This window comes from Mastomys coucha, unplaced genomic scaffold (assembly GCF_008632895.1).
Source record: "Mastomys coucha isolate ucsf_1 unplaced genomic scaffold, UCSF_Mcou_1 pScaffold14, whole genome shotgun sequence".
NCBI classification, from domain to species: Eukaryota; Metazoa; Chordata; class Mammalia; order Rodentia; family Muridae; genus Mastomys; species Mastomys coucha.
This window is the reverse complement of record NW_022196896.1, coordinates 91,464,101-91,474,872: the sequence shown is the minus strand read 5'-3', so window position 1 is coordinate 91,474,872 and position 10,772 is coordinate 91,464,101. Positions and strand designations below refer to the sequence as shown.

The 10,772-nt window shown below is 36.5% G+C and overlaps 1 protein-coding gene across 7 annotated transcripts in view; it reads right to left on the bottom strand.

Moving 5' to 3' along the window:
• Positions 1 to 10,772, bottom strand: part of Pikfyve (phosphoinositide kinase, FYVE-type zinc finger containing) — a 99,133-nt gene that overhangs the window by 15,233 nt on the left and 73,128 nt on the right. For all 7 annotated transcript variants that reach the window (XM_031367755.1, XM_031367761.1, XM_031367758.1 and 4 more), the window contains 8 exons: positions 9,916 to 10,087; positions 6,644 to 6,822; positions 4,972 to 5,085; positions 4,496 to 4,604; positions 4,240 to 4,394; positions 3,251 to 3,341; positions 1,602 to 1,662; positions 655 to 792 (listed from right to left, as the gene is read on the bottom strand). In XM_031367755.1, coding sequence (XP_031223615.1) covers positions 655 to 792; positions 1,602 to 1,662; positions 3,251 to 3,341; positions 4,240 to 4,394; positions 4,496 to 4,604; positions 4,972 to 5,085; positions 6,644 to 6,822; positions 9,916 to 10,087 — 1,019 coding nt within the window. The remainder of the gene's footprint in view (positions 1 to 654; positions 793 to 1,601; positions 1,663 to 3,250; positions 3,342 to 4,239; positions 4,395 to 4,495; positions 4,605 to 4,971; positions 5,086 to 6,643; positions 6,823 to 9,915; positions 10,088 to 10,772) is intronic.

The window sequence follows — 10,772 nt, the reverse complement described above, 5'->3', positions numbered from 1 at the left end:
AAAAAAAAAAAAAAAAGAAAAGAGAGAAGGTATAGGTTTTATAATATAAATGTTTGTTTAAAAAAAAACTGGCAGAAATTTCTTTCACCTTACAAAGCAATAATAATATACTTTACATACCTAAAGAAAGGCACCCCTCACAAAGGTAGATAACATTGAATGATACAGTCTTACTAGAACATTTACATACACAAAATGATACATGTCAAGTAGGACTACTAATAGAAGGAGGGACAAAATGAAAGGCTTTGTTTAAAAAGGTACTTTTAAAATAGTTTATTATTTATGTGCATGAGTGTTTTGCCTGCATGTGTATATGTGCACCACAAGCTTGACTGGTATCCAAGGAGAGGCATCAGAAGAGCAAGAAAAAAGTTCCTGAAACAGGAAGTACAAACAGTTGTGAGCTAACATGGGATTCTGGGAATCAATCCAATCCTCTGGAAGAGCAGCAGGTGCTCAAAAACCAGAGTCGTCTCTTCAGCCCCTTAGAAATGTACTTTACACAGAAATGAAATACACAATTCTAAAGACTAACAAAGCATTATGTCAAAAAATTAGCCATGTTCTTCTTTTTCAGAGACTCGTATAAAGCAAGGAATAATCTCAGTCTTAGATTCAATGAAGTTGAGTAAAACATGGCCCACACCTTACCTTCAGAGCCACTGGCTGTATCCAGATCAGAGGGCCCTCCCACTAACTGCTCGGCCAGGGCCTCAGGAGGAGTGGGCAGCTGGAGATGGGTGGAGCTCGTGGAGCTCTGACTGGACAGGGTTGTCAAGAATCGATCCTCTAAAGAAACACACAATCTTAAATGAATCATTAAAACAAAAAAGTCCACTTCACCTAATTAATACTCATAATATTTCTTAACTGTAAAATCATTTCTACTTGTTAAAACAGAAATTTCATCTTTTCAAAAATTATCTAGGCCATGTAACTCACGATATGAAAATTGACACAAAAATCCAGATTGTATGACTTAACCACAACCAAATCTTGGTGGCAAAACTATGTCAACCAATTCTAACCTCTACCCAACAATGTTACACTGTCTACCTAAATATTACTTGGCTTAACAGAGTATGGAACTATGGGGAAACTTACATGCCCACCCTAAGAAAGAAAAAACACTGTTATAATTATTATAGAAAAATATTTTTTAAATGGTAATTTCTTTACAGTAGTCAACCTATGTAACTTCCCCCAGTTCCAAGACGACACTAAGTTATTGAAGACAGAAATCTTAAATCTAAAAAATAATTTAATGACGTAAAATATAAATTAAGCATGCTAAGATAAATCCCTGCAAATAGAATAGGGAGGCTGATCAGCATAAGCAAAAGAGAAAGTTAATGTCAGATTTTGTTCTTTTCCTTCTGGCAGCCCTCAATACATTGTGCATTTCTTACATCCTAGTTTATGTTCTTATAGCACACTGTATGACAGTCTCAGACCAGTAAGCATTATAAATGTTCTCTAAGGAGGAAAATGACAATAGACAAGTGTATTAGGAAATAATGCTCACATTAGCAGTTAAAAGCAGTTACACAGCAAAAATCTCCTTAAAGGCAAGAGAGGTCACCATACTGAAAACCAACCTTTTTCTCCATTGTGAAGTCCTGGAGAAATATTCCTGGGAGATGTGTCCATTGCACTTATCTATAGAAAAATAAATATGCTATTCGTAAGGATACATTTGTTAAAATCATATTTTAAAAGTAGTCTAACCCCATGAATCTTGAAATATTTGAACTTAGCACCTGCTTCCATTAAAATACTACCTTTTAATAATTTAAAGTGGCTATTGCCACTTTAATTAAACCTGAGTACATCCTTAAATGACATTAACTCATTCATTTAAAATTATTTATATAAACATACATATAAAAACTATCTGAAGAATATAACAATTTTCCAAAATTAAAAAGAAAAGCACTAATGAAGACTATCACTGTTTTACATTTTCAGAAATATCTTCAATGTCTGGCTAACTATAAGACAGCTAGATTCTGTATTTACTCTACTGAGACATATTATTACAACACCAATCCTGGCTTTAAACAGATATGCAGTTTATAAAGAGAAAACCAGCAGACATGGCCCATACTTTGAGAATATTGCTGTAAACAGTAGCTCACATCTTGGCACAGATGCATCTAGGAATACTTGTGTTTGTCAAATAAGCCTATTCACCTCTTATAATACATCCACTGAATCTTCTTAGGTCTGATCAGTATAGACAACATATAATAGATGTACTACAAGCCCCACAGAGAATTTAGTTAGGAGTCATTTAAAGATTACCATACCACAGAGATCTTTATTTGTATCTTACATAAAATAACCCACCACTATTACCCACTCTATCACCAAAATTCTATTTTCTTTTAGGTTTTTCTACAATCTTCTAATAGTCACTAAATCCTTATGAGTCCATCTGTTTTCTTATGAGTCTATGTATTTTCTATCAAATTTGCCTGGTTTCTTTTTAACTAGGCAAATGTTTCACAAGATAGTAACTATAGCCTGTTCACAAATGCTATGTAACCTAGAAAAATGCCTAAACCAAAAAAAAAAGCACTCAAAATAATTTATCAAAAGGCCGCACAACAAAATTTCAAGGCAACAGAATTTCAAGTCAATTTTCTACTTCCCAAAAGCAGACCACCTACTGGGTGATAATGTATTTTCAAGTGTATATCTACAGACTATACTCAAAAAGGTCTCACACTAGGCACATACAAGGTGCACATATATACATGTAGGCAAAAGCACTCATGCTCATAAAATAAAAGTAAACAATTATATTTTTTAAAAGAAAGAAAAGTAAAGCCTGACAACTCTACTATACACTCTGAGAAGCCAGAGCTCTTCCTCTGTTATATCTTCTATACTGTCTCAAGTAGGGAATCCTTTTTACAAATACTCAAATAAATAAATTGTAACATATTATTTTAATTAGTATTAAAATATAAAAGTAATCCCAGCAACCACGTGGTGGCTCACAGCCATCCGTAATGAGATTTGATGCCCTCTTCTGGTGTGTCTAAAATATAAACTATATATTATATGTAAGTATACTTACATATAATAACAAATAAATCTTAATTTATATATATATGTAATCCAGATCATATATCCCTGAAAATTCCCACATGACAGAAAACTTTATGCACTAAACTACTCCTAAGTGTTAGAAACAGTTTTCTATCAATGAAATAACAAAGACAATGCTATGCTTTATTACCTTGCTTTCTTCACCCTGTCTCAATCTCCCAGGACTGGGAGGAACCGAAGGCCTCTTTCTACCTTTTTCCTGTTGGAAGAGGTCCTGTAACCTATAGCCACAGGCAAAAAGGACATGGTTTTGTTTTCAGTACCTTAAATTATACTTACAAACATTTTCTTGTAATAGACTTGAAAGTTGTACATAGCCACTACTGAATTATTATGATAGCCAAAGATGATTCACAGCACACTGATCTAGTTCAGTCTCACTCAGTAGCATACACATTTGAAACAGCAACGAGGGCTATTTCCTCTTATCTTAACAAACTATGTAAAGGCTGCAACATGTTTTTAAGGATGAACAGAACAAAGGCAAAAAAAAAAAAAAACCTTCATAACTAAGAAAATGGAGCATCTATAATCAATGAGGATATTTAAATTTAAAAACTGATTAGGCTTCCTTCCTTCCTTCCTTCTTTCCTTCCTTCCTTCCTTCCCCTCCCCTCCTCTCTCTCTCTCTCTCTCTCTCTTTCTTCCTTCCTTTCTTTCTTTCTTAAGAAAGAATGGCATTAGCAGTTGGTGATGACATCTGAACTGGAGAGCAGCCTAACATCTATGGACTGGTTTCCACAGCTCACCATGAGAGCAGCCATTCAAAAATCTGATGCTGCACAAAATGCACATGGAACGGGGATTTCTAAGAAGAATGCACTCCTTGACCCAAATACAACACTGGACCAGGAAGAAGTCCAACAGCACAAAGATGGAAAACCTCCATACAGCTATGCCAGCCTCATCACATTTGCAATTAATAGCTCACCTAAAAAGAAGATGACGTTAAGTGAGATTTACCAGTGAAAAACTGAGATTAGGGATTTAGCTAAGTAACAAAGCACTGCCTAACAAACACACTTCCTTGGTTTGGTCCCCAGAAACAGAAGATAACTCTTGAAGTACTATGGTAGAACAAGTTTGGCAATGCAGTCGACAAAGCCCACAAAGCCATACCTGCTGTTCCACGCCTGCAGCACCTCGCAGAGGCTTTGCTTCTTGGCGATGAGAGACTCAAAAACAGACTGCAGTTGCTGAGGGGTGTCCACGGAGGAGGACATGAGCCTTGCTTGCATCTTCTCTGTCCAGTTCTTAAACTCACCCTCTTCCATCTGGAAGGCAACAGAAACAAGCATGCTAAGCACGGACCCAGAGAGGCAGAGGGGTTTCTGGGAAACAGCAGCTTCTAGACTTTCTACAAAAGAACAATTACCTCCTTTTGTGCAAAAATATCTTCCATCTTTTCCTCTCTAGTTTTGCTAAATGTATCCGTTTTCAAGGATGCAAGTCTCTCGTCAACAGCTAGGTACACCTGTGAAACCCTAAAAGTGATGACAGAGCACCGCACATGTCAGAGGAGCTGAAATCAAACGATTCCACAGAAACTAAGAGAAAGGCAATTTATACAAAACCATAGCTAAAATGAATTCTCATCAAAAATCATATGGAACTTTGCAAAGCAAAACAAGGTAGCAAAGATTTACTTCAAAGTTTTAAGTTGTCAGTTTTGTTTTAGAAGTATTCTCCTACATTATTCGAACTTTTCTTTTTCACACTGAGTACGCACTACCTATAATTAGAAAAGGAAAGTTACTCATTTTTCAAAAGAAGAGTTAACCTGATACTAAATCACCATGGATTACAAACATAGCCAAGCAAGGCTGGATAACCAAAGCAACTAAAACCTACTTCTGAAAAAAGTCCTTGAGATCCTGAAGAAGAGACACCTTCAGTGGGGCTTGGCGCTTAATGACTATTTTTGGTAGTGGAACACAGACTTCAAGAAGCCGGATGGGAGAGTAACTGAGGGAAGAAACAGTCACAGAACAAAATGAAGACGGTTTTAATAACTCATGTAAGCATATACATTTGTATGCAAATGATCAATTAAATTCTACAGAGCACAAGAAAAATAATGTTTTCTAGAAAATTAAGTTCCATAAAAATAAATAAATAAATAAATTTCAACCACCAGAAATATCTTTCCCAATATTGACAGGATTTTGTTTTATCCTTGCACTGTGATGCTGTTATTTATCCCTCTGAGGGGCCATCTGCTATAAAAACAGCAATGACTTTAAATGCACACTTTTGCTATGGATCTGAAGAAACTTTATAAAGCTAAAGAGGTACTTATTAACTCCTAGCTCTTGAGGCTCTTCATGAATCTTCACTTCCTTTCCACCTGAGGTATAGACCAGTAAATGCTATACCCAACCTACATCCTACATTTATGGATAAAAGCCTTTGCTTTAAAAAGAAAATTCTAATTAATAAGTATTTCATGAGTATACTATATGAGATACGGTTTTAAATGCCTAGAATACAGCATCAAAATTCCTGCTCTCATGACTTAGGAAAAATGAAATGTGGCTAATAATCAAAATGTAAATATTTAAGTATCTTTATCAGAACTCTACAGAAAAATATAACGAGCAAAGAATTGACTTGACAGGTAAGATCTAAATAGAGTGTTCTGGTAAGTAAGGAAACGAGAACAAGAGAACGGTATCTGAGGCACAAGCAGCTGAGAGAAGGAAGGATAGTGCAAGGCTTCCAGATAGGAACCTACCTGGCCCAGTAGAAGGCAGGCCAGAGTCAGTGAGACCTCAACAGAGTGACTGAGCAGTAGAAGGTGAGAACACAGGCTTTGGGCAACCAGAGTCTATAAGAGTATGTAAGGGTTTGTAATGGAATTACAGAAAATAGATTCTGGCCTCTACTCAACAAACCAGATATCTTTGGAATTTCTAGAGCAGAGTAGGGAGCAGCTGATTGTCCTGTAACAGGCTGACATTTTTGACTGCTGAACAGAGCTGAGAGCCGGCTACAGAAAGGTTAAGGGAGTCTACCCAGAGCTACTGTGATAACGTCCTACTAAAACAAAAGACTGGCAATGCTTAGGGCAGTGAAGTGTTAGTATTAGTAGTTTCTGAGGACAGAGCTTCAGACGCTCCCACATTTGATACTGCAACGGTGAGTATTTATTCCTTGAACTTGGAATTTTAGCTTTGTTGGATATATTTTGGGATCTTCATGGTAATTTCTCAACAAAAATCTCAGACTTTCAGATGCCAAAACAATGGTCAAGAGTGAGTCAGGAAACAGAAAAATCAATCACTTGACTGCTCCATGGGTGAAATATACAAGATTATTATCCTTGCTTATAATAGAATAACAGTACTGCCTAGCTCTTGGGATAAAGGGTAGTTAGCTAACACTAAAAGCTCTTTAAGTATAGCTCTCTGCAGTTGTAAGGTTAGAGACAGGGGAGGACATATATGCCCAAACTCAATCCAACAGTGGAAGTGCTCTAGTTATAAGGAATGTGATAATACACATGATCCCTTTGCCTTCTTACCTAAAAGATGCCACCATCTGGTTATAAGAGAAATACTGGTGATAATCATGGTGGATAGAGTGACCACAGGGTTCAGCATTGGCTCTGCGTGTATACTGGTGCCCATAAAATCGAAGTTCAAGGTACTTCGCAAATGACATAGACCAGGATTCATTTGAAAGAGCAACAACGGGTGTTACCTGAAGTTCAGGGGGAAAAATAATAATAAATTACAGACTAAGAATCTCATTTTTGAAAGACATATTTCTATTTTCCAAGGCAAACAACATATTCTGATTGAGGGAAAAAAAACTAAGAAAAGACTAAACTCTTCATGCTAGATTTGGCCTGGGAGGGTGAGAGAACAGCTGCAGTAACCCCAGCAACATCAATCTCCCTGTACTGAATACTGTATACTATACACTGAAGAACAGCTGCAGTAACCCTAGCACCGTCTCACTATATTCTGTATACTGTACACTGAAGAATAGCTACAGTACCTTCTGCACCGTCAATCTCCCTGTATACTGTATACTGTATACTGTAGAACAGCTGCAGTAACCCCAGCACCGTCAATCTCTCTGTATACTGTATGCTGTATACTGTAGAACAGCTGCAGTAACCCCAGCACTGTCTCACTTATTCTGTATACTGTACACTGAAGAACAGCTACAGTAACTTCTGCACCATCAATCTCTCTGTATACTGTATACTGTATATTGTAGAACAGCTGCAGTAACCCCAGCACCATCAATCTCTCTGTATACTGTATGCTATATACTGTAGAACAGCTGCAATAACCCTAGCACCATCAATCTCCCTGTATACTGTATACTGTAGAACAGCTGCAGTAACCCAGCACCGTCAATCTCCCTGTATACTGTGTGCTGTATACTGTAGAACAGCTGCAGTAACCCAGCACCGTCAATCTCTCTGTATATTGTATACTGTAGAACAGCTGCAGTAACCCCAGCACCATCAATATCCCTGTATACTGTGTGCTGTATACTGTAGAACACCTGCAGTAACCCCAGCATCATCAATCTCCCCGTATACTACTTACTTTCCTTCTTTACAACTCTCTAAATGGCCACAGGTCCATTCATAGACGTACCTGGTTCCCATTGACTGGCATTTGAAATAGATAGGTCTTTCTTATCAACACACTCAGAAACAGACATAATTATTCCCTTAGAATAAATCAGTAATGGTGGTGGGCAATGAATGACCGATCAAAGGGCAATGGTCATCTTACCATACTTCCTTCCAAATTGGGTGCATTCATTTATGCACACTTTCAACAACAGTAACTAAACATACCAACTCCCTCATTTTCCTACCAATCCTACAACAGCTTTGAAATGTTATTTCTTAAGAAAAAATAAGGCATTTTCTCATTTCATTTATATTTGGCTTAATTTATGCTTCAATAACATTAATGAATAAATTTTATTTGCATATTTACTGCCCATTTGGATTAAATTACTTTGTTGTACCCTTTGCCCACTGTTTCTATTATAGCTTACAAAATTCAACAATACATTTTCATAAGCTAGAAGCTTTTCTTGCGTGTATAACAAAACACTTTTCCTTTCTAGCATAACCCCATTGTTTTTTTTTTAAATCCTAAATGCCTAAACTATTCATTTAATTCAACAGTCAATATAAAGCAGTGGTTCTCAACCTGTTGGCTGTGACACCTTTGGGGTCACCTAAGACCATTGAAAAACACAGATATTTACATTACAATACCTAATAAGAGCAAATTGTTAATACTGTCATGAAGTAGCAATGAAAATAATTTAATGGTTGGGGGTAACCACAATATAAGGAACTGCATTAAAGGATTAGGATGGTTAAGAACCACTAATCCTTATAGAGTTCACATCAAAATGCTACAAGCTGTCTAATGGAACCAAGATCAAAAGGCCTATGGGTATGAAAATAAGGCTAGGATCTAGCTTAATGGTAAAGCACTTAACTAGAATGTATAGTCTGATATCCACTAACACACACAAGAAAATATGGGAGACTTTGATTACTATAAATCACTACAGGCCAATAAGCCCCTGGCTCATAAAGAAAACTAATGTCACCATTCTCAGGTGCTATATTAACAAACACACTTTTATCTACAATTCTCATAAATGCTTTCCAATCTCAATTCAAAATAATCAACATAATAATGAATGCAATTTTAATACACATTCATTTAAATCTGAACAGTGTATATTGAAAATGTTATAGGGACTGAAGAGATGGCCCGGCAGTTAAAAGAGTACTGGCTGTTATTCCAGAGGGCCCAGGGTTTGAGCTAAGCATCTACACAGTATCTCACAACCATTTCTAACTACAGTTTCAAGGGATTCAATACCCTTTTCTGACCTTCTTGGGCACTAAACACACATATGGTACACAAACATACATGCAGGCAAACATTCATGTATACAAAAATAAAAGTAAATTTAAACCACACACACACACATACACACACAAAGAAAAAAAACATAGTACTGGTGCTGGAGCGATAGCTTAGCAGTTAGGAATACCCCACCTAACAAGCACCTCTAACTCCAGCTCCAGGGATCTAAGGCCCTCATTTAGCCTACTCATGTATATACACAGAGTTGGCCACACACATATACACATAAAATTACATAAATATGTAAATAAATAAAATTATATAAGTAGATAAATCCCAAACCTATGCTACCTCTCTAAAGATGGTTTGAACCCATTTAATAAAAAGCAAATAAAAAAATCACAACATTGACATCAAATAATTTTTTCAGAGTTAGAAGATAGTTCAAAGAAATTAAAAACATGCCCAAGTCATTTTTTTTTTAAGATTGATATAAAAACCAATACAGACACCCACATTTTTTCAGAACAGCTGTTGATATAGACCTGGGTAAATGGCTTAATACACTGTAGTTACTGCTTTTTAAATCTATTTCCTCCTCTATAAGCCATTTCTTATTCTCTTTCTATTCCTAAGGTGCAAAATAGCACCTAAAACACAGAAAGAATTGCCTGCTAAATTAACATACATAAGTTCTCAAAATATAATTTTAATATATTTCTTGGACAAGGCATACATATTTTATGTAATGACATATATTCCTTCAGTGAAGTTTTAAAACATATTAGGTTAAGCATATAGCATGAGAAGATTATATGAAGATCACAATGACAAATAACAAAGTTCAAAATCCTACTGACTATACATCCCCCCAAAGAACTTTACAAACAGAAAGAAATGCCACAGGAAATATGTCAGTAGCAGCACATACTTGTTTGCAGATTCTGCACCAGGAATATGTGAGAATTGTATGTTGATATCCAGGCACTGGAGAATCCAACTCCTTCAGGATTATCTGTACACAGCCTTGGCCATGAACAAAGCGTCGAATGTGATGAACCATGGGGGTATCACAGAACATGCTAGGACATTGGTAAGACGACCTGGAATAAACAAGAGAATCTTTCTCACATTAAATATGACAGAGTCCACACAGCAAATACTGAATGATCATAGCCACAAACAAGAACGTACAGCAGCAGCTCTAGGATAATGACAGACAGTACACAAGCTGAACAGGAAGCATACTGCTCTGAGCTGTCTTAAACTGAAGCATGGTGGCAGCTCCCATTTATCATAACACTTTCTAATGTCCAATTTGAAACAACAGTAAAACCCAGACATTTCTAAGGACTATATTGCCTGTATAAGAAGATGGTAACGTCAAATCACTCATGCCATACTGTGAAACTTAACTGGAAACACCAATGAAACTTAAACTGATGCTGAACTGCTCCCAAGCCCACTTCTCACTTTTATCAGTATAAACATAGACATACTAAAAAACTCTTAGGATGGCAGAAAGACTGGGCATGCAAAGATACAAGAAATATGTAACACAAGAGCTCCCAGTTAAGTATAAAACTGATTATGACATTGTAAAGATATACTCTGACATGTGGTGTAAAAATGAGAACCATGAACAATACTTGACATTCAACTCAAAATGTATAGCTTGAAATTCTGGACTTCAAAATTGCATTATAATTAATCTAGCACTTGGAAGGCAAATCTCTGTGAGTTCTAGACCAGCCTAGTCTACAAAGCTAGGTCCAAGCCAGCCAGGGC